This window comes from Ichthyophthirius multifiliis (genome assembly GCF_000220395.1).
Source record: "Ichthyophthirius multifiliis unplaced genomic scaffold scaff_1120509250895, whole genome shotgun sequence".
In the NCBI taxonomy this organism is placed as follows: Eukaryota; Ciliophora; class Oligohymenophorea; order Hymenostomatida; genus Ichthyophthirius; species Ichthyophthirius multifiliis.
Genome location: NW_004086397.1, coordinates 25,467 through 49,667, shown reverse-complemented (window position 1 = coordinate 49,667; position 24,201 = coordinate 25,467). Strand labels below are relative to the sequence as shown.

General features: G+C 16.7%; 7 protein-coding genes across 7 annotated transcripts, besides 16 other annotated features; 5 read left to right on the top strand and 2 right to left on the bottom strand. All coding sequences in view use genetic code 6, as the record gives it.

Annotated features, from left to right (window-relative positions):
- Positions 1-246: 246 nt before the first annotated feature.
- IMG5_109050 (hypothetical protein) lies at positions 247-1,646 on the top strand (the record flags this gene model as incomplete). Its single annotated transcript, XM_004034894.1, has 2 exons — positions 247-254; positions 1,256-1,646. The coding sequence occupies 2 exons, from the start codon at positions 247-249 to the stop codon at positions 1,644-1,646; spliced, it is 399 nt and encodes a 132-aa protein (XP_004034942.1).
- A 71-nt stretch (positions 1,647-1,717) lies between these two features.
- Positions 1,718-1,790: a microsatellite.
- Positions 1,784-1,808: a microsatellite.
- A 389-nt stretch (positions 1,809-2,197) lies between these two features.
- Positions 2,198-2,243: a microsatellite.
- A 998-nt stretch (positions 2,244-3,241) lies between these two features.
- Positions 3,242-3,280: a microsatellite.
- A 1,379-nt stretch (positions 3,281-4,659) lies between these two features.
- IMG5_109040 (hypothetical protein) lies at positions 4,660-5,808 on the top strand (the record flags this gene model as incomplete). The annotated part of the gene is made up of 3 exons (XM_004034893.1): positions 4,660-4,861; positions 4,911-5,121; positions 5,325-5,808. The coding sequence occupies 3 exons, from the start codon at positions 4,660-4,662 to the stop codon at positions 5,806-5,808; spliced, it is 897 nt and encodes a 298-aa protein (XP_004034941.1).
- Positions 5,134-5,188: a microsatellite.
- Positions 5,809-7,040: 1,232 nt separating the features above from the next.
- Positions 7,041-7,071: a microsatellite.
- A 174-nt stretch (positions 7,072-7,245) lies between these two features.
- Positions 7,246-7,285: a microsatellite.
- A 351-nt stretch (positions 7,286-7,636) lies between these two features.
- IMG5_109030 (hypothetical protein) lies at positions 7,637-8,933 on the bottom strand (the record flags this gene model as incomplete). The annotated part of the gene is made up of 6 exons (XM_004034892.1): positions 7,637-7,723; positions 7,812-8,028; positions 8,087-8,391; positions 8,524-8,691; positions 8,746-8,819; positions 8,873-8,933. 6 exons carry the CDS (start codon positions 8,931-8,933, stop codon positions 7,637-7,639), a joined length of 912 nt encoding a protein of 303 aa, XP_004034940.1.
- Positions 8,934-9,759: 826 nt separating this feature from the next.
- IMG5_109020 (tubulin-tyrosine ligase family protein, putative) lies at positions 9,760-11,276 on the top strand (the record flags this gene model as incomplete). The annotated part of the gene is made up of 3 exons (XM_004034891.1): positions 9,760-10,159; positions 10,278-11,012; positions 11,056-11,276. The coding sequence occupies 3 exons, from the start codon at positions 9,760-9,762 to the stop codon at positions 11,274-11,276; spliced, it is 1,356 nt and encodes a 451-aa protein (XP_004034939.1).
- A 2,196-nt stretch (positions 11,277-13,472) lies between these two features.
- On the top strand, positions 13,473-14,881 carry IMG5_109010 (myosin heavy chain kinase, putative; the record flags this gene model as incomplete). The annotated part of the gene is made up of 6 exons (XM_004034890.1): positions 13,473-13,608; positions 13,667-13,833; positions 13,893-14,111; positions 14,167-14,283; positions 14,325-14,586; positions 14,637-14,881. 6 exons carry the CDS (start codon positions 13,473-13,475, stop codon positions 14,879-14,881), a joined length of 1,146 nt encoding a protein of 381 aa, XP_004034938.1.
- Positions 14,882-15,492: 611 nt separating this feature from the next.
- Positions 15,493-15,573: a microsatellite.
- Positions 15,574-17,896: 2,323 nt separating this feature from the next.
- Positions 17,897-17,970: a microsatellite.
- Positions 17,933-17,975: a microsatellite.
- A 586-nt stretch (positions 17,976-18,561) lies between these two features.
- Positions 18,562-18,613: a microsatellite.
- A 467-nt stretch (positions 18,614-19,080) lies between these two features.
- Positions 19,081-19,149: a microsatellite.
- Positions 19,086-19,142: a microsatellite.
- Positions 19,098-19,162: a microsatellite.
- A 101-nt stretch (positions 19,163-19,263) lies between these two features.
- IMG5_109000 (hypothetical protein) lies at positions 19,264-19,960 on the top strand. The gene is made up of 5 exons (XM_004034889.1): positions 19,264-19,318; positions 19,372-19,431; positions 19,478-19,596; positions 19,659-19,686; positions 19,751-19,960. The coding sequence occupies exons 1-5, from the start codon at positions 19,287-19,289 to the stop codon at positions 19,800-19,802; spliced, it is 291 nt and encodes a 96-aa protein (XP_004034937.1). The 5' UTR covers positions 19,264-19,286; the 3' UTR covers positions 19,803-19,960.
- Positions 19,693-19,738: a microsatellite.
- A 134-nt stretch (positions 19,961-20,094) lies between the features above and the next one.
- On the bottom strand, positions 20,095-21,285 carry IMG5_108990 (phosphatidylserine decarboxylase, putative; the record flags this gene model as incomplete). Its single annotated transcript, XM_004034888.1, has 2 exons — positions 20,095-20,240; positions 20,391-21,285. 2 exons carry the CDS (start codon positions 21,283-21,285, stop codon positions 20,095-20,097), a joined length of 1,041 nt encoding a protein of 346 aa, XP_004034936.1.
- A 437-nt stretch (positions 21,286-21,722) lies between these two features.
- Positions 21,723-21,769: a microsatellite.
- Positions 21,770-24,201: the final 2,432 nt, after the last annotated feature.

Genomic DNA, 24,201 nt, shown 5'->3' with positions numbered 1-24,201 from the left:
AAAAAATATTTTTTATATTTTTTTATTTTATTCTGAAAATTTTTTGAAAATTGTTTTTTTAATCTTTTTCATTTTTAATTAAAATAATAATAATTTTATTTTAATCTATTAAAAAAATATATAAATAATTCAATTAATTATAAAATATATTAATTTATATATATTGAAAAAAAAAATTTTATTAAAATAAAAAAAACAGCACTTTACTTTAAAATAGTCAAAAAAACAAATGGGAAACATTTGTAGATGTCAATGTAATAAATAAAATAAAACAAAATAAAAAAAAGAATAAATATTAAAAAATTTAATCAAAATAAATATATTTTTAATAAAAATAAAACTAAAAAACCTTAAATATTAATAAAATAAAAAGAATAAACATATTAAGATAATGAAAAATTAGAATTATAAATAGATATGATGAGTACAACAGATAGAAAAGTAAATAAAAAAAAAGAATTTAAGCCAAAAAATAATAGTAAAAACAGACTAGCGATGAATTAATATTATAAAAATCTAACTTTTAACTCCAAAAAGAATAAAGCATAGAAGACTTTAAATTTAACGGTTATGAAAATAGACAGAACAAATATAAATTAACACTTCAGAAACATATATAATCTTCCCGAATTCAAAATATTTTAAAAGATTCCACTGATGATTTTAATATATTATTTTAATAAATATGTGCAGCATCCTAAGAAATAAATTTTAAATTATAATAAAAAACCATCAAAAATGAAAATAGTTTATTTTAAAATGATTGTGCTTAAATTTTCGAGGATAATTTAACTGATTCGAATTTATGTTGTATATTATACTGCCGTAACCGAGATAAATTAATAAAGCTAAACCCACAATAAAAATATATTGTTTTTTATAACGCATTAGATAATAAAGAATGTCCGGAAATAAACAGCGGAAGCCTATTTTCCATATATAAGCGAATAACAACAAAATATCGCCCTTTATCGGAAAAAGAAGATATCCTATAGAATTGTAATAATATGATAGGTTGTGGATATATAATATATGGATAATCTTTATAAATATTATTAACTATAAATAGCGATGTAAATTGCTTTACGTACGATCCTATTAATAAAGAGTTTGTTTTGAGTCACGCAAAAATAAAGGCAGCGTCCAAATCAAATATATTTTCAATAGACAGTTCAAAAGAATAATATTGGGAACCTACCATTCGTATTTTTTTGAATAGAAAACATGCTAAAAAAGATAAAAATATTTATTAAAGATAAACTGGGTCTCTGATTTGTGATGCTCATAGGACATTACTATACGGAGGCATCCTTATGAATCCTTTATGTATTGTTAACGGAGAATATAAATTAGATGTTAGTATTATTGATGCATTTGTTATCGGGTATATTTTTGAAAAAGCCTGGGGAAGAGCCAGTTATGGGGAAGGAGGAAGCATAATGTAAATTAAAATGGGAAGCTTGTAGTAGAAAATATAGTTCTTTTGTGGTTCAGCATCAGAAATTGTCGAGTTAGAAAATTTGTATTTAAGTATTGCGAGAAGATAAAGTTTAAATAAATCACAACTTAACTTAAAGTTTCCGACTCTTAATAGTATTGCAATGATATAGTCATAAGAATAATCTAATAGTAGTATTAAATGGTGATTAATAAAATGATAAACTTGTTTTTATTTTACTATTATTATTATATATTATATATAAATAATGTAAAGAATAATATTTTTAGATATTATTTAAATATTTTTGATATAATTTATAAATATTTACATATTATATAAAAATATTTTTTTTTTTATTTTTTTTTTTTCATGAATAAATTTAATTTAATATGAAAATGATATTAAAACGTATGAAAATTATATCTTTTCAAAATTATTTAATTTTATAATTTACTTATATCGAATAAATTTTTTAATAGTGTATTATATTTAAATTTTATTTTGAAAAATATTTGCTTTTTTTTATATTATATAAATTAGAAATTTTTACTTCATATTAAGAATTATATTATTACTGAATATACCTTAAATTTATATGTAATAATAACATTCGAATTTGTTAATTTTAACTCACTCTTTATTAATTCGAAAAATTTTAAAGTTAAGTAAGAACATATAAACTTTTCTTAGTGGATAATATAGGAGAATAAAAAAATACGAAAAATATAAATAATATATAGATTATTCTTAGACTTTTTTATTTAATTTTAAGTATTTATATTATTTTATGTATTTATTATTTATGAAATTTATACATTTTAATTATTTATTGGAGTTAGCCCTAATTGAGCAATAATTGTTTAGGATTTTTATAAATTGCTTGAATTTTATATTATACTTTTTGGCGCAATGGAACATTATTAAATGTAAATAAATGATTATGGTTTTTTAAATATTAAATTTTATTTTTCAAATGGACACATATATATTTATTTATATTTTTGTTTTTTTTTAAAAAAATAAAAATAAATATATTACATATTTTTTTTTTTTTTTTTTTCATAAATAAATATTGATATTTTAGAAGTTTAAATTAACGAGTTTCTGTAAAATATTTATTTTTTTAAAAATAAATTCATGTTTTTCTGTCTTATAAAGTTTTCATATCTTAAAAAGTTACAATTCTTCCATTAGAATTTCCCTAAGAAACTGAACTAAAGTTTTTCGAAAAAGAAAGATTGTTATTTTTGACAAAATAAATCTAATTTTCTTTTTTTTCTTATTTTCCTTAATTTTCAATAAATTAAAGAATTTATTGTGTTTGATTTTCATTTAGGCCATAATAAAATGAAACTTTTAAAATTAAACTCCTTGTTTGAAATTTAGTTTATTTAAATTTTAGCATATTCAAACTTAAAGTAGCTAGGTTCGAATAAATTAAATTTTAATAAAAGAATTCTGTTTGGTATGCATTTTCGGGATTTTTGGAAATTTCGTCTTTTATTTATTTATATATTAAGCATTCCCAGATATCATTGTTTTGCCAAATTTTATGATTTTTTATTCTTTCTTAGATATATATTTTTTCATCATTTTTTTTCTTGTAAATTGAAAAAGTTAAAGGTAGAAAATTTAATACTTATTATATGTCTTTGTTTTTGTTTATTTCATCTAAGTATTTAAAGCATTATATTATTAATTAATTATTTTATATTATATTTAATGCGCATTTACCGGATTATCTAAAAGTTTCTAAAAATATCATAAATGTTACTTGATTTTTTAATTTTGAATAATCTGTTATTTCTTTTTCTTTTATTTAATTTTCTTCTATTTCTTCATTTTCTTGCTTTATTTATTATTTTTCTTCTTATGTTTTTGATTGTTCATTTTTTTCTTCAATATAAAACTATTCTTATTAAATAAATGATTATTAAAGTTAAATTAATGAATCTTCTAGATTTTAAAAATTATTTTAAGCCAAAATAACATTTTAAACTAAAAAGGTACAAAAATTCTAAACTTCTATATCAGGAATAAGTTACAGTTCATTTTAATCAAATGAATTATTAATCATAGAATTTAAAAAAAAATTCTAATTTAATTTTTTATATTTTAATCCAAACAAGATTCAGTTTTTTTAATTTTTTCTAAAGCAAATATTTCTTCTTCGTAATAATCTTTAATATCAGCGACACTGTGCGCAATTTATAAAGCAAAAAAACTAAAAAAGTTTTCGAAAATTCCATTTTAAATATTTAAAAATTTGTTTTTTTTAATTTAATTATCTTCCAATTAATATTTTTCTTTTATATTTTCTTCATTTTTTTCATTAAAATTTTATATTAATTAATTAAGATCATACTCGAAATTTTTTTCTTAAAATATTTCAAAAGCTATTACTTTTTTAATAAAATCATTCAAAATGGTTTTCTTTTATTTATCTTACAAAATCATAATTTAAAAAACACATTAATATTCATTATTGCAGTTTTTTATTTGATTTTCGTATTTATTCATTTCACTTTTCAAAAGAAGCTCGTTTTCAGCTTTTTATGTTAAAATCTTCTTTATTTTTTCTATTATTCCTTTCTTTTTTCTATCCATTTTTTACACTGTTATTTTTTTTGGATATCAACTTCTATTAATTCATGTATAAGACAATGCTCTTCCAACTCTTTTTTTAATTAAATATTTTTTTATTTTAAATTTTCAATTAAGTTTTCCATATTTTTGAGATTTTTCTCCTCTTTTTTTATTTATTCGAATTTTTCGTTGCTTTGAGTTTATATTTGAACTGTTTTTATTGTTAAATCTTCTAGTTCGCATTTTAATTATTTGATAAAATTTTATTTATGGCATAGTTTTTAGGAATTTTTAACTTTTAGTATTGATATTTAGTGAATATATGTATTTTCTTCTTTAAATGTATTATATTGTAATTATATTTTTTGCATTTAAGTTGTGTATTTTTCTTCCACTTCTAATTATTCGGCAATTATTTTAATTATTTATTCTAATGTTTTTATTTCTAATTGAGATTTTTAAAAGATTTTTACAAATTCTTTTGGAATATTATCCATATTTATTTGATTTAGAAATATAAAAGAATATTTTAAGAAATAATATTAATATGTAATTTTTTTTTCTTTTATAAATATTAAAATTAATAAAGTATTTCTATTTATAAAAAAATTAGATTTTTTTTTAAAAAAAGAATGTTTATTACATTAGCATTATCAAGTATTTTTATTTCAGCATCTTAAATTTTATAAAGAAATCCAAAATATATTCATACTCCTTACAAATGGAAAAATAAAAAACTTGAAGAAGCAATAATAGGAAAAAAAATATAGTTAATTTCACACAGAGGAGGTTCTTATGAAAATTTCGAAAATACATAAAAAGCATTCTAAGATTGTGTAAAATATTTTAATAAAATAAAAAAATTTAAAAAATCAACAGGTAGAAAAATCAAAAACGGATATAATTGAGATTGATGTTCATTTAACTAAAGATAAAAAAATAGTAATTCTACATGATAATTACCTTTAAAGATTATGTGGTATTGATGAATTTGTTGAAAATGTTAATTTTGATTAAATTAAATATAAAAAATAGATTGAAACAAATTTTTCTACAAATAATATTTTGAAAGTAGGATATTAACCTTAACCTATGTTATTAGAAGTTATATATATATATATATATATATATATATATATATATATATATATATATATATATTTATTTATTTTTTATTAAAAAAATTATTAGGATCTTTTTATATATTATCCTAATTAAATAATTAATTTAGAAATGAAAACATTAAAAGATGAAATAATAGATGAAGTAGAAAAATTAATAATAAAATATAAAAGAGAATATATAACGGTAAACAAAATAAAAATAAATATTTAATATAAACAAAGTAATGGGGAAGTTTTGATTATAAATTTGCAAAAAAAATAATGGAAAAAAATAAGGAAATACCTCGTTTTTTTTCAAGATAAGAATATATAAAAATCTACTTTAGTTATATTTTTGGAATCTTACCTTTTTTAAATTTAAAAGCATAAATATTTTAAGTTCCTTTTTATACATTAGAATATTATGAGTGGAAAAAAAAGGAAGCCCAGAATAGTAATTTGAACACATTAATGGTTAATATTGTATTCACATATTTAAAATTCTTTAATAGTATTTAAAAAGGAATTAATTAGCATTTAAATAAAAGAGGTATTTTAGTATACTATTGGGTACTTAATGATGAAAAATATTTTCAATAAGCTCTATAAACTAAACCAAATGGAATTATAACTGATTGTCCTACTAAATTAAGAAAATTTTTAAATAAATTAAACTGAAAATATTATATATATTTTATTATATATAATTTTAATTTATATTATATATTTAATATATATAAATATAGTTTTTAAAATTAATAAATTAATTTTTTGGAAGAAAATTAATAATCTTCTAATTTCTTCAAAAATAAAAAAATGAAATAGTTTAATAAAATACCATTTCCTCCACCAACTTAAAATCATAATTAAATTATAAATCAATAAAATAATATATTTTTAAAAACTTAAATATTATATCCTAAAACCATAAATAATGAAAAAGCAGTCAAGAGTCTAAATTAAACATATTATAATCAAAGTATATATAATTAATAATAAAAAAATACTCTAAAATAGATAGTATGTAAAAAAAATTAATTTTGTAAAAAAAGGCAATTCATTAGAAAATATTCAAAGAAACACGAAACTAATTGAAAGAAATAATGAAAAATTTAAAAAAGATAAAGAAAATATTTTTAAAACAAAAGAGCAAAGTCTTTTATTTTCGCCAAACAAATTTAAAAACACAGATTAAGAAGAAAAAATCAAATATAAAACATTAGAGAATTTTAAAAAATAAATAAAAGAAAAATATGAATTTTAAATATAAGAAATTATATAAAAAAACTCACAAACACAAACGTAAAAAAAGAAAAATTAAATATAAAAAATAAAAAAAGAATTTTAAAAACTTTATAATAATAACCTTAAAAAAACTTCCAAAAAAATTAAATTTTAGAAGAATTAGAAAAAATTGATGAAGAATAATAAAAAATCTTCAAAGAAATTTAAAGAATTAAAGAACTTTTAATATAAGCATTATAAAAAGAAGAAATTAATGTACGCATTTCCAATTTGAAAAATAGCCCAGTGAATTCTCATGTTACGCTTTTTGAAAATTAATTAATGCATTTTAAAGCAGTTTTAGATAGTAAATTAGACAAATAATAATTAGATGAGGTTATCTAAGCCTTTAAAAATTCAAAACAAATTTAATAAAAATTCTTTAGTTTAAAATAATAAATAGATAAAATATAAACTTAAGTAGAAAATCAAAATGCAGAATTAGAAATAAAAGTTAAAAAATTCTAAAATAGTATTCATAATTCTATTAAAAATTTGCAAAGTAAATAAAATTTAATAAAAACTAATGAAAAAGAGCAATAAAAAACGATTGAATATTAAAAAAAATTAATATTAAATTTAAATATTGAATACAAAAATTTAAAAAAAGAAGTAAGTATGTGTTCATAAGAAAAATTATAAGAAAACTTATAAGAATAAAATCTTAAAATTTAAGAATAGATAAGCGCAAATTAAACTGGATAGGAACAAAATACATTAGAAATTAAATAAAATATTGATTTTTTGTAAAAAAAAATAGTTGCTTTTGAGAATAATTTAAATTAAGAATGCTAAAATTTACTTTTTTAGATAAATTAAACACATCTTTAGTAATAAAAGTATATTTAAAATTAATAAAATAATTAAAATTTGCTATTATAAAAAAAAGATTATATTATGGTATTTATATTATTTTAATTTTGTAATGTTTTTTTATTTTTTTTAGTATTAAAAAGATGAAAAAAATAATGAAAATTTTAATTATAATTATTTTAAAAAAGATAGAAATTTAATTTTAGACAAAAATTGAAATAGTATAAAAATTATGTTTAATTAAATTTCAAAAAGTTCAGAATAATATATTAAAATATTAACTTATATAAATTTATTATTTAAATAAGAATTTAATTAAAATCGTAATTTATAAAAACATTATCTTTAAAAAACAAAATACATATGTTTCCTTTATTATATTATAATGAGATTTTCATAATTAAAATACTCATTAGCAAATAAAAATCTTTAATCCGATAGGAAAATCTGATTTATTTACAAAGCTTTCATCTTTTTTTCTTAAGTTTAAATCTATCTTTTTATCAAATATATAAATAAAATAAAAAATAATAATAAAATACACTATTAGAAACAATCAATTAAATATTTTAATTTAAAAGTACAATAAAAGAAGATTATATAAACAATTATTCAGTAAGTTTACAATTATATATAACGTTATCATATTTATAATATTTACATCCAAATTTAATTCCAAAGCCTTAATCTCTAGATTTTCTAGATAACTAAATGCCTAAATCAACTTTATTTTGTAACTTTTAATAAAGACAATATTTAACAACATAATCAGTATCTTTATCTAAGGGTTTACTATTTGAACTAAAAAAAAATTTATCATAAAATAAATAATTGAAATAAATATTTAATTATATTTTACTAATGAAGACTCATTGTTGCATTTTAATTAATATTCCATATTACAGCCTTTATATTGGATAAAATTTATTTTCTAAAATCATAATCAATGGCAACTCCTGTTCCAAAAAAATTACTATTTTCATTTTTTTCATCTCTGTCATATAGAGCTTTTCCTTTTATTTAAGTTATATAATTATCTAAATCGAATTTTATTTTGAAAGCGAAACTATTAAAGTTTTTGTAAAAACCGATTTGAGGATATATTTGTTTGTTTAAAGTATTAGAGTTTATTTTTCCAAAAATACAATAATCTTTAAAAGAATTCTTTTATTTTTTGTTTGATTAATTAATTATTTTTTTAAAAAACAATTTTTTTTTTTTTTTTAAATAAAAATGAAAAAAAAAAATTCAAATAAATAAAATTTTTTAGAAGAAATTAATAATTTTTTATCTTACAAATTAAAGTGTTTTATCTACTCTTAAAGTAAAATTTCTATTAACATCTACATTCACATCAACTTAGAGATCTTTTTCTTTACAATAATTTAAATCCAAGAATCCATTATTAATTATATTAGGTTAGCCATTATTAAATATTTTTTAAGTAATCAAAGATTTACATGTCTAAAAATTAAAAAATTAATAAAAAACTAAAATCTGATTTTTTATATATTTTACCATTGTATTGGATATTCTGTTTTTGAATTCAATAGTATTAAAATATTTATGAACATAACTATATTTCATTACATCTTAAATTATTTAAAATCTTAAAAATATAATTTTTTTCTTAAATAATTAATACCATTAAAATTATCTAAAATTTATTTAAAACTTGATGTGAATTAAGATTTTTTGTCTATCATTTTTTTTGCTTTTTATTTTCTTTTTTTATAATTATTATATTTAGATTTCTTTTTATTTTCAATTTTTTTTTATAAATATAAATAAAATAAAAATTTCAAATAAAAAAATGTTTATTTTATTTTTTATTTATAAAAAAAAGAAAAATTATAACTTATGCTTAAAACCAATTTTTTTTCTTAGTTATTTACTTATTAAATAATTTATTTATATATTTATGCTTATAATTATTTTAATAATTTTTATTAATTTTATAAAGTTTTATTTGCATATAATTAATAAAGCATTGATTAAATGAATTCTAAATTAAGAGCATAAACTGCTAAACCCCTGAAATAATATTCTTAAGCTTAAATAGTAGCAAAACAGTATACTAGTAATTAAAATATGTTAATATAAATTAAAAATAATAATAAAATAAGTAAAATAGAAAAATGAAGACTAAAAATCTAAAAAAAATAATAATATTGAGTAATGCATTGATATATTAAAAAAAGCAATCAAAAAGTAAAATAAATAAAAATTTATTTATTGTTTACATATTTCGAAAAATATTATATAATAAAGTGGTATTAAATAATCAGAGAAAAATCAATATATTTCTTTGCTCCCTTCTAAAAAAAGCATATAAGCATAATAAAATCGTAGTATTTCTACAAAAAAATGTAAACTAATTTATTTTCATTTATTAATCGATAAAAAAAAGCTATAAATAATTCTAATATTTTAATATTTTCTCATTTTGAAAAGCAATTAAAGCTTGAAGAAAAAAAATAAAAGTATATAAACCTCTTAAATAGAAATATAAAAAAAAATCAATAGAATATAATGTTTATATATAAATTGAAAATAAAATAATCAATATATAAAAATTTAAAATAGTATAAAATCGGAAAGGGAAACAATTCTGAATTAGTATTAAATGTAATGAAAACAAGAAAAAACTGGTCTTAATAATAATAAGCAGGATAAGAATGTAAATTTATATGGCAAAGTGTTAGTTCATAAATTAAATTTTAACAAATTAATAATACTTTTGTAAATCATTTCGAATTTCATAAATAAATTACAACAAAAAATAACTTAATAAAAAATTTAGAAAGTTTTGCAAAATTTAATTCTTTATATATATATGATATAACCCCTTTAACATATTGCATAAATCCAGAAAGTTCTTAATTTTAATAAGTTTTTGAAGAATTTTTAAATTTGTATTAATCCAAATCAAGTATTAAAATATAATATATATATTAATTTATATTTTTAACAAAAAATAGATATAAATCCTTCTGAATATCAATATATTGAATAAATCACATCTTTAATACAAAATTATGGGCATAAAGCATTTCCTTTTTCACAAAAACACGAAAGTTCATAAAAAATAGGATATTGCTAACCAAAATATCCATAAAGCTTATTTTCAGGAAAAAATGTTTGGATTATAAAACCTGCAGATTTCAATAGAGGATGCGGAATTAAGCTTTTTAGTAGTTTGAAATAACTCATAAATATTCTTTTAGCAGATAATAAGAAATACTTGGAAAGATAGTTCATTATATAAAAATATATAGAATAGCCTTTGCTTATAAATGAAAGAAAATTCGATTTAAGAATATGGGTGATGTTAACTGATATTAGAAAAAAAGAAGACAGAAATAATTTTTAATTATATATTTTTAAAGAAGGTTATATTAGAACTTCGAGTGAAAAATTTGATATTTCGAGCGAAAAATTGAATGATTTAATTATTCATTTAACCAATAATGCCATATAAAAAACAGATTAAAGATATTAAAAATTTGAATAAGGAAATTAACTTTCTTATGATTAGTTAGATTAAAATCTTAAAATTAATTTTAGATAAAATATTATGCCGAAAATTAAAGAGATCATCTCATTTACTATCGATAGTGTAAAAAATAAGATTAATTTTAATAATAGGATTAATTCCTTTGAGATTTTCGGTTATGATTTTGTTATTGATAAATACTTTAATCCATGGCTTATTGAAATTAATACAAATCCTTGTATTGAAGAATCTAGTTCGCTTTTAAAATAATTAATTCCTAGAATGTTGGGTATTTTATTATATTTATTTTTCTTTATTTTATTTTATATTAGATGATGCTTTTAAAATTGCCATAGATCCCTATTTTTGTGGAAAAAAATTAGAAGATGGCAAACAATATTTTAAAGTTAAGAAATATAAAGATGATGAAAATATGTGGTATTTTTTTATTAATTATTATTTCTTTATTAAAAAAATTAAAATTAAAAGGGAATTGTAATAGAATTTAATAACATATCCTTTGTTAAAATATAAAAAATAAAATAATTTTTGATAAAATTATTAATAATTTATTTCTATCGTAAAATTAATAATTAGATGTTTATAATCTAATAAATTAATTAATTGATATAATATTCCAAGATTATTTATTATAAATATTACTTTATTTTGTTATATTTTTTTATTCAAATTATTAATAAAAAATAAATTATATAATTTTATATATTTTATAAATAATAACTTTTATCTATAAAATTTTTACAAATTTAAATAGAATTTTTATGTATTTTTATTTTAATTACTAAATTAATTTTTTTTTTAAATAATACCTAAATAATGATAATTTTAATGAATATATAATTTTATATTACATTTTTGCTTTTTATTACTATAAAAATATATTTACATTAGCATTTTTTATTTTAGTAAAAATAAAAATATTTCAAAGCGAATACTAGAGAGATAATAAATTATATATTCAAATCTTAAATAAATCCATCATTAAATATTTTAAAATTAATTATAGAATTTGAAAAAAAATGCATAATATATATTTATTTAATCTAAACAAAATATTATAATATAAATTTTTATTTTTTTATTTATTTATTTTGTTAATATTTAATATTATTAAATTTATGTAAATAATATATATATATATATATATATTTATCTAAATAATTAAAAAATGGAATTTCTGTTTAAAACTAAAAACCTTAAAATTCGATAACAAAACATGCATGATTTAAACTTTTGAAGAATAAAAAAATTCTTAAAATACCTAATTAATATATAAGTAAAAATATATTAATTTTAAAATACATACAATAAAAAGATAGTCTGGCAGATGTAGTATAAAAAATGGATACAAAAACAGAAAACTCGGCTTAGGTTAAAGATAAAAATATAATAAAAATATTAAAAAGAATTAAATAAAAACAACAAATAAATATTCGGATGGTAATTATTGAATTTGCAAAAACTATTAGAAGATGCTAAATCTTTAAAAGAAATTATCGTAAACAGTGCTTTATTAAGTTAAGTATTAAAACAATTGACATTGCATTGCATAAATAATTAATTATTTTTTTATATCTAGACACTATTAAGGGATAAAACAAAACTAAAATTTGACTTCAATAAATTTTTAAAGATTTTGAGTTTATAAAAAAAGAAGATTAGATAAATCTTTGAAAATAACTCTTCTATTATTTCGAATTATTTTATTTTAGTATGAAGGAAAATAAAGGATTTTAATTGTAGAATTCGTTACTCTTTCAATTTTCTAATATTACTTTGCTGAAAAGTATTTATTATATTGTTCTTTGAAAGAAAGTCAAGTTCTTTTAATTATTTATTATATTAGATATAGTTAATTATAAAATAATTGATATATTAATATATTTAGTTTGCCGAAAATTATTAAGATTGAGAAAGTTTAGAAGTAAATGGAATATTTAATAAATTTTAACTAAGAAGAATTCGCTTAATAAATAAAAAAAGAATATTAATACAATGAAAGACCTGTACTTTAATTTTAAGAAAACTATGAGATGCTTTCTGAAACTAAAAATTAAATTAATTTCCAAAAAAAACAGATTTTGATGAATATTTTTTTTGAAAGGAGAATTTTTTGATAATTTTGTAAGTATACAAAAGGAAAAGAGGTTAGTAATAAATTTTTTATTATTATTGTGAATTATTTTTTAATAATTCTAAAGAATAAAATGAGTTGGATATGTTTATAAAGAATAGTTTGCATGACATAAATTCGAAGAATTGGGAGTTTACTTTTACAAATAAAACGTAAAGTAATATTTAATTTTTTAAAAGTTATATGTGCAATCGTTATATGTTTATAAAATAAAGAAGGAGTAAACATATATTATGCAAATTAGAAAAATTATAAAGTTATTTAAAAATTAATAAAGATTAAATATTTAAAGAAAACAAAAATCTTTTTTAGTTTTTATTATATATATAACATATTTTTATTATCCTTTTTTTATTATTATTTGATTCTTTTATACTATTAGTACTATTAATATTTTTTTACATTTATATATATCAACAATATTTTTAGTTTATATTTATACATTATAATATTCTTTAATATATTTTAATTTCAGTAATATTAATAATAAAAGTTAATTAAATAAATAAAATTTCTTATTAATGTTTTAAAAAATATTAAATTAACTTAAAATACATATTAAAAAAAATAGTTTAAATTAAAAATAAAAAAATAATGAAAAAAGTCTTTAAATCAAAGGCTTATAAAGATAAGCTAAAAGGACATTAAGATGGAGTAATAAAAATGTATGCTCCATACGGTCCTGAATCAGGCTTACTTTTATCTGTTTCAAAAGATGGCTGCATTCGAGGTAAAAAGAAATATAAACAAATAAACAAAAAATATTTTTTTAAAAAAAATATAAAAAGCTTGGGATTTAATAGAAAGAAAAATAACAACAAAATTACATGTAAATAGGGAAGGAAATGATCCATCTGTAATAAGTTAGAATTAAAATGAAAATGAAGGTTAATAATCAAATGATGAGTCAAATGATTAAGCAATAAAGGAAGATTAATAGAAGAAAATTAAAGAAGTTTTTATTTTTAAAAAATAATATAAAAAAGTTAATTAAAATATTATATTAAAATTTAGAATAAAAATATCGATTAATTCAGTGCTGCATGCTTTAGTGAAAATTCTATATATGGAGGCTTCGAAGACGGTCTTATTTGCTCTTGGAATATAAAATCAGGAGAACTTACATCTTTATATAAAGGTCATTCTAAATAAATTACTTAATTAGAATTTTTGAATTCCAGATTGTTAGTTAGTTCATCTTTAGATGAATCAATCAGAGTATGGGATACAATGGTTACTATTTTATTTATTTTTAATACAAAAAAGTTTGATTTTTTATATAAAATAGAGTGGATAAAATGAAACAATATTTGTATTAGGAGGTGCTGTAAGTTAATTAAAGATATAGTCAAAATATATAGAAGCAATTATAAATAAAGATACATTTATTCAAATAAATTCAGATGTAAAAATTATTTTACTTTTTTATTTTTTAAATATTCATAGAATTAATAAATATAATATAATATAAAATTCACATCTACAATAATTACATGCTTTGTAACTTATAAAACGTAATTGATTATATCTAATATAAATAATATTATTGAAATATATGATTTGTAATAATCTGAATCAAATAATCTTTAACCTTTATTTATTGTAGAAAATAACATTGATTGGATTTAATGCATGAAAGTTTTTAATAATCTATTATATACTGCTGGAGATGATAATAAAATAAAAGTTTGGGATTTGGAAAAAAAATGTAAAAATATATTTAAATTAAATAATATATATTTAATAATAATAAAATAGTCGCTTTAGTTGAGGATTTTGTTGGGCATGAAGATTGTGTTGTCTGCTTAGAGTTTGCTGATAATATGCTTTATAGTGGATCATTTGATCACTCAATTAGATCTTGGAATTTGAAAGAAATGGAAAATAGGATTAGGGAACGGTCAATTATTTTTAAAGAAGACATTTGGAGTAGAAAGTATGAAGCTTGGTATAAAATTATGTATAAAAAAAAAAAAAAAGGTAAAAAGGGTAAAAAGAAATGATAACATATTATTTATGTTTAAACTATTTTATTTATATATTGATTGATTTTAAAATTTTTGAAATAAATTAAAATATTTAAAATTCCGCAAATTTTAATATTATAAAAATATTTAAAAAATTATAAATAATTAAAATTTACATATATTTTTATTACAATAATCATAAAATATACATCTTTTTTTTGAAGTAAATTTAAATTTTGAAAATATTAAATAAATAAAGTTTTTATTTTTTTACTACAAAATTATAAATAATTAAAAAATATATAATTTAAAAGAAATAATTATTTATTGAAAAAAAAGTTTTTATAATAAAATTAAATACTAATACACTCTTTTATATTTTATTCCAAATATTATTTTTTACCTATATTAAATTATTATAGTATTCTAATTTTTACTTATATAATCATATCTTTAAATATTTATAAATTATATCATCTAGTTTATTTAATTACATAATAAATGATATTTATACCATATAGTTCTTGTAATTAAAACTTAATACTATTCAAAACTCCTCTTCTTAAATAAATTAATATACAGTGAAGTTTATACTATTTCCTTCATTAGTTATAATTAAAAGACTATCAATATGCACTTTATATGTATATATTTATATATTATTTTTTTTGATTATTATAATTATAAAATTAATTTATTTATGCAATTATTTATATTTATATAATTAAAATAAAATTATATAATAAATTTTATTATTAATATTATTTTTTTTTTTTAATAATCTATTATTTTATATTGAATATTTTTTTATTTACTTTTTATTATAATGTGAAATTAATTTATCTCAAATTTATTTTCTTATATAACATTTTTGATTTAAAAATTCTTTATGTTATTTTAATAAAATAAAATTTAGTTAATTTAAATTCCATATAAAAAAACTATTGATATAAAAAAAAACTAAATTTTCAATATATTTTAATTTGTTTATTAAATAATCTTTAAAATAATAAATAAGATTATCACAATAAATAATAAAAATAAAATTAAACACTTAAAAAGAATAAATATAATATAAAATTTTCATAAAATACATATATACTATCTTATATTGCTTTTCTATTTTTTTAAAAAATACAAAATACCAATAATAATAAAAAAAAATATATATATTAAAAAAATAACGAAAAATAAAAAAATTAAAATCATCAAAAATAAGATTAGTTAAATAAAGAAAAATGTCAGATTAACCTTTTTCTTAGTCCGAAATTTAAAATGCTTAAGTATATTTAGAATAATTTGTTAATTTTTTATAAAATAATTATCATAATTAAGATTTGTAAAATAATAAAGCATTAATAGAATTAAAGTAATAATTAAATTCAAATTAATGCAGTTAAATATCTGACTAAAATTTACTTTTCGTTAAATTATTTAGTGATTAGAAAATTAAAGATGAAGAATTCGATGAATTATTTAAAAAGGTCAGTGATTTAGAAAACAAAGTAAATAAAACAAAAGTAAAATTAACTCAAAGTAATTTAAATGAAGATTTATTGAAATAAATAAGCAAGCTTAACGAAAAAGTTAAAGTCTTAGAGTAAGAGCAAGAAGAAGGCTTTTAAAATTTCAAAGGCTTTTTCAAAGAATTGCTTGTTATTATTATTTTAACAGCATTTTTTAGTTTATTGAAGCACTGTATTTCATTAATATGAAAAAATAAATAAATAAAAAAAAACTTTAAATATAAATTTTATTAGATTTCATAAAAAATTTATTAATATTAAAATAATGTATAATTTCCAAAAAATAATATAATTTATAAAAAAAAAATTCAAAATTATTATTAATATCTTTAGATTGGACTTTAAGTAACATATTAAATATTTTAACCAACAGGTCTATTACTTTATCTAACATCTTAATTAAAAACTGCTCTTTTAACATTTTCATTAGGTTATTACATCATTTCATATCCTTATTATTAATAAGTACCTCTTTAATAAGCTGGGATAACATTAGTACTCATGAAAGGAGCATCAGGGATTTTAATTCTTTTAAGAATTAATAATAAGATAATAATAGCGGCCAAAGCAAGTAAACATCCAAGGATAATGAAAGGAATTCTATAACTATTATTAAGTGCGAGTCCTCCTACTGATGTATTAACATGATATTTATCGTAAATTGTTACTTAACCATTTTTTTAATCAAATAAAGTATAATATTTTTTTAAAAAGGTAGTACCGAGATAAAAAGTATTTTATTTTTAAGGATTGCTTTTTTATATAATATATTAAAATAAATAAAAAAAAAATACTCAATGAAAACGAATAATAATTCATAATTTTCATCTAATTCTTCAATATAATCTTCAGGTTTTAATGTTAAATTTTAAGTTTTTCCATCCAAATCAACAACTTAGAATGTAATATTTTCATAATCATCCCATTTAAATTAGTCTTTAGGGCATCTAAATGAATATATTTAAGGGGTAGTGGTCTTAAAACATTTTGTAAAGGCGTTCATAAAGTAATTATAATTTGAAATTTTCTTTGCTTCATCACCTTTTATAAAAGGTACATATATATATTTTGTTGTACTATCAAAATAAGCTCTTAATTATTATCCTTTTAAATCTATGTCTTTTTCATTTTGTTTTAATCCTGACAAAAGTACTGACCAGCCTTTTTAATTCGAATATGCATCTAATTTTAAAGAAAATCCTTTAGAATCAGGTTATATGAAGTATTTTTCGGGTTTTCCTATTACTAATTATGCTATCTCTTCATGAGCATATATTGAAAATGTGTTTTCTTCTACTAATTCCTCCTTTTCAGAAAATTTATCAAAGATGTTTTCGACTGATTTATCATAAGCAAGTCCCAAACCTACGTGAGCAACATCTTTTAGAACTTAATAATACTAAGATAAGCTTGCATATGCTTCATTAGGGAAATACAAATTTAACGTTTGCACTTTAAAATTATCAATTTCAATTTTTTTAGGTAATTCTTAACCGCCTATTTTTTTTTAAAAAAAAAATAATTAATTTTTTTAATTTTTAAAATAATTTTATATAATATTTTTATAATTTTTTTGTATTTATAAATATTTTTTTATTTAAATTAACATTTAAAATTTTTTTATTAACTTACTTTTTTTTATTTTTAAATAAGAAATTCAAATATATTTTTAATATGTTTTTTTATAAAATATGCATATTTTATTTACCTTTTAATTACGCTTTGCCACCTTCGGCATATTAAAAATCCAAAATTGACTTTGCTCCTTCTCCATTACAATATCCACTACAATCAATACCTTCTGGACATAAAATAGTATCTAATTTATTTGTAGATTTATTGTTTTATTTAGTTTCTTTAGTAATTACATAATTTTTAGTTGCTAATGTATCAAAAACTACAGACTATTCAATTGTTGCTTTTGTTGCTCCTACATCTTTTAATTTTATAGTTGAATATAATACAGTATCAACATATTGTTAATTATTTTTATCTTAGACATATACATCTTTCTATTTTAAAGGGATAGATTTAGATGCGAAACTAAATTATATTAACAAAAGTGAGAATATTATTATTTTATGCATTTCTTTTTCTTTTCTTTTTTATTTATTTTTTATTTTACAATTTTGCTTTTAATATAATATTTGTTTTATTTTTTTAAGAACAAAGAAATTTTTATTTTTATTTTTTTTTCTTTCTTTTCTTTAAAAAATTTTTTATTTGCTTTTATTTAAAAAATATATATCTAAATACATTATTTAATTTTATTTTTTTGCTTTTATAAACATTAACTTAAAAAGTATATTTTATTTCCATATTTTAATCATTTAAAATTTTAACAAATAAATTGTATACTAAAAAAATAAAACATACAATTTTTAAATTTTAAATTAAAAAAAAAATCATCATTTGTATTCAAATAAAAATGAAATACTATTTAAAAATTTATATGTAATTAATAATAATATATAAATAAAAATTTATTTTTAAATTTTAATTAATATTTTCTTTTTATTTTTAAGTTATATTATAAAAAGTCAAATCAATTTGTTTGTTTAATTATATAAAAATATTTTTTTAAAAAGTTGTTATTTTGATAATTATATACTAATGAAGCTATTTTTTTTTAATAAAATATAAAATAATAAAACTTCCTTAATAATATAATTCTTTAAATTACATAATTAAAAAATAAAGTGAATTTTAATTTAAATATATTATATAAAATATATATAATATAAATTAAAAAAAATATTTAAATAATAAATAAAAATAATAATTTGTAATAATATAAAATTATTTATTTATTTTAGCTATTTTTTTTATATATATACAAATATATCTGTGTTTGTATTTATATTTAATATCTTTTTTTATATAATTATTTACTAGTTTTATATAAGATAAAACATATGAAAGCATTAAAATTTTTATCTAAATAAATGTATAGAAATATAATAATTATAAAAAAGTTTATATAAATAATATATAATATAGATATAGCTATTAGAATTTTAATAAATGCATACCAGTACAGAGCTTTTCATATTTTATTGAGTAATTATATAAATATTAATAGAAAAGACAAAAAATTTAAAAATAGAAAATAATCCAATAATTTTTAAATATAAATGAATACAACTTCTTTAATTACATTAAATCATAGTATTTTCCTTTAGAATATAATAATGACTGATGTATTTATAACGCTATTAAAATAAGGTTAATAATCATTCAAATAAATTAATTATTATTTATATTTATATAAAAAAAATATAATAAAGAAGAAGAAGACGAGGAAAGACAATTATTGTAATGAATAAATATATATTTTTTCATTTATAATAATTATAATTTTTTATTTTTTAAAATAAAGTATTAATGGTATAATTACTAAATTATGTCTATTATCATTTTAAATTAATTGAATATAAAATAAATGACTATAGATGACTATAGGGCAAAACTATACATTCTTTATTCAAATATTTTTCTCATGACAAAAATAATAATAATATTTTTATTTTTATTTTAATGTTTAATGAATAAAAAATCAAATAAAAATAAAAATCTTTAAATTTTATTTATAAAATATAAAAATAATAATTAATTTTTTATTAAAAAAATAAATTAAAAAATAAAGTTTATTCTAGAAAAAAAAAACATAAAAGACTGATAAATAATATTAAATTTCTTTTTTTTTATAAAATATAAAAAAACTCAAACTTTACAAACATCTTAACCATACCTAACATAATCTCCTTCTTTTACTAACCATTGAGCCTCACCTTAAGTTTCAAAGAAAATAACAACAGTACTTCCCAGATTAAATTTTCCAACTTCAACTCCTTTAGGTAAAAAAATACCTCTCTATTTTTATTTGAAATTTTATTAAAGAAGCCACTAATCATCCAATTAATTAATTTAAGAAACCTCTTCATCATCAAATTCTCTCAAATCTTAATTATTCAATTTTAAATTTTAACCCATTTATTAATGATCGTTTTTTTAAAAACTTTTAATATTGACTTTTTGGAAATATTATACTTTGAAATTCCTATTAGTTTTTAATTCATCAAAATTTATATCCATAGAACCTACATTAGTAGCTCCTACATATACTTAGGTGAATTATCCGAAATCCCATTCTCCAAAAAGTGCTACACGCTCATTTTCTTCATAAACTCGTGGATTTTTTTATATATACAATTCTTTTACTGGTGCTAAATAACCAACTATATGATTTCTTTTTTTGATTAAAATATTAGCTGGTGAATGGTATCGGTGATAATCTCCTGGATTCAAATAAAATATTACTTAGTATATTTTTGATTTAGGATTTTTTAATTTAAAACTTTCAAATAATGCGCCTTCCATTACTACATCTTTGTTTCCAGTTAAAAATTCACCCAAATTATATTTTATATCCTTAACTAATAAATTAGAATTCCCATTTACTTCACTTATGTTTAATATTTTGGAATCTGCAGGGGATACAATTGTTCTTTTGTCGATGTTGATTTCTCTAGGCTTCACTTTTCGTGTAAAAAATTCATTAAAATTTTTATATTCATTATATGGTAATATCATATCTTCCTGTTTTACTTGATATACTTTTGCATATGTGGAATATAAAGGTCCTCGCATAAATTTTGGAATATATAATTATGCTATAAAACCTGAAAATCGACTTAAGTTTCTCAAAAAATTCAACTTTAATTTATATTCTTCTTGTCGGAAATAAGATGCTGTTCCTAAAGTTACTGTATATGCTAATCCTGTATAAATTATGACCTTAGTTGTGGAAACATTGAATTTTATTTCTATTTTTAGATAAATTTTACTTATAAATTTTTTTTATTTTACTGTATTTTTATCTTAGAATAGGTCTTTCTAATGGGCTTAGTGCATAAACACGAATATCTTACGTTAATTATAAAACCTTTTACATTTTAATCTATAATTATTATTATTAGTTTATATTTAAAAATAAAAAATATTTTTTAATTTAAGATATATTTTTGTTTTTTTATATTTTATTTTTTAAAATTTATTGAATTTATTTTGTAAAATAAAAAAGTATATCAATAATTTATGAAATATAATATATAAATTACTTTTTAAAAATTTTATTGAAATTTAAACTTTATATTCATAAAATTAGTAAAAATAATTTATAAATAAAGATACATATTAATTATAAAATTTAAACATTAAAATATTTTATAAAATAATTTAAGTTTAATTTATAAATAATAATTTTTTTTACATATAAATTATATTCGTTACTATATATTTAACTTCTGTAATTATATAATGATATTAGTTTTTTATATATATAATAATAATTTAATATTATTTAAATTGTTATTTTTATTATTTTTAGATTGATATTATAAAAATTTCTTTTTAAATTGAGTCTCTATTATGATATTCTAATATATAAACTTAATTAAGATACGATTATTATATATAAAATAATATAATTCTTTTACAAAAATTAATTTGCTTAAAAAAAATTATTAAAATTTTATAAATTTAATACATTGTCTCTTTTATTATACTAAAATCAATATATTTTATAGTATAAAATTTAAAAATATTATTTGTAATTTGGATACATAACATAATAATCAAAAATTTTAATTAAATTCAAATATTTAATTGATTTTATCAATGAATAAAATTGTAAATAGAAAACATTATTTTATTATTAAATTTTAAATTTAAACGTAACAAAAAAATTAATATGAATGAAACAGTATTAAAAAATATTTAAATTTAGGAATTATATGATTAACTAAAATAAAATTACACAGAACTAATGATAAATTATTAAAATGAATAAATAGAAAATGATAATTAAAAAAATAATTACATATTATCATAAAAAAAAGTAAAAATAATAATAAAAAAATATCTAAAAAATAAAAAGATTAATTAATTAAATGAAATAGTAACGCGTTAAAATGAAGAAATAATATCTTTACAAAACTAAATATAATTATAAAAAAGCTAAATAGGTATCCTTCACAGCCATTTTTCATAATAATTAACATTGGCATCATCTGAAAACGATAAAGAATTAACAATGCATAATGAAAATTTGATTTAATAATTAATTCATATATAAATATAATATAACTAATTGCAAAATTTATATTAACAAGAATACAAGTAAACAAAATTTAATAATAATTAAATAAAATTAAATGAAAATCTATTAATAAAGAACAATATTAAACTTGAAAAAGATTACAAAGTCGTTTAAAATGATAATTTTTTACTTAAAAATCAACTTTTAAAATAATAAAACGAATTTATTTAAAAAGAAAAAGAAATTATAAAATATTAAAAAGTAATCTATAATATAAAAATAAAAAAATTAAAAATAAAAATAAAAAATAGGAAATATGCAAATAATAAAAAGAAATCTAAAAATTAAATATAAAAATAACTTAATTAAAAACGCTGATTAATAATCAAAATAATGAAATTAATAATTTAAATGATAATTTTAATCAGCTAAAAGAATCTCTTTAAAATGAAAATCAATAATTTATAATATAAAATCAAAAATATGAAGAAAAAAATAATGAAACTATTAAATTATAATAAAATTTAATGTAAAGTATAATAAAAATATTAAAATAAATTATTTATAATTAAATTTAAAATAGTAATAAAGAAGACTATATCAAACAATGTGAAAAGCTAATATATTAATTAAAATTTTAAATAAACGATCAAAATAATTTAAACTATAGTAACATAGTGCATGATAAATAAATTTTAAACTCCAGCATGAATATTTAAAATAATAATTTATAGAATTTTAATAATGAAAAAAATTCTAATAATACTAGTTTTAACGCTATTAGAGAAAGTAAAGGATAAAAAATTGATAAATTGTTTAAAAAGTATGAAGAAATTAAAACAAGAACAAATAAAATTTTATGAATAATTTTTTATTTGATTTAAAATAAATATATTTGTATCTTTTTACGGCAAAAATTAAAGTTATTTATCTAAAACATATATAAAATTAAAATTTTTAGTTATTTATATAGTTTATAAAAATATATATAATTAATTTGTTATAAAAATATAAAATAAATTAGAAACTTAATAAAAATTTTATAATAAGGAAAAATATTCTTAAAGTAAGAAATAAAATTAAAGACAAAGAAAAATGTTTATTTATCATATTATAATTATAATAATTTATTTATTAAAAAATATAAAATCCTTTTAAACTTCATAATACTAAATTAAATAAAATATAATGTAATTTAAAAAAAAAATACTATATTTTCTACAAAATAAAAAAAGTTCCGAAAGAAATCTTTAATTTTAAAATTGCGAATAAATACCTAATTGTATAAATTGTATTTTAAATCCAATCGAATGTTAAGAATGTGATGAATTATATTATCTCCAGATTGATAGGAAAACCTGTTTATAATAATGTAATTTATCCGAATATATATTAAAATAAAAAAATTGCCAAAAATGTCCAGAAGGATGTGTTAAATGCGAAAATGATATAAAATGCTAAGAATGTAATAAAGATTATTATTTATTAGAGAATGGAAATTGTTAGTTAAAATGCTAAACCAAAAACTGCTTATTATGTGATGAAAATGATATTTGTACAAAATGTGAAAAAAATTTTTTCCTAAATATAATAAAATAATGCCAATATTAAATTTGCGATATTTCTAATTGTGAAGAATGTGATTATAAAATTAATCCTTAATGTATTAGATGTATAAAAGGATATAATCTTACGAACAGTTTTACCTGTTCAACAGTTAAATGCAAATA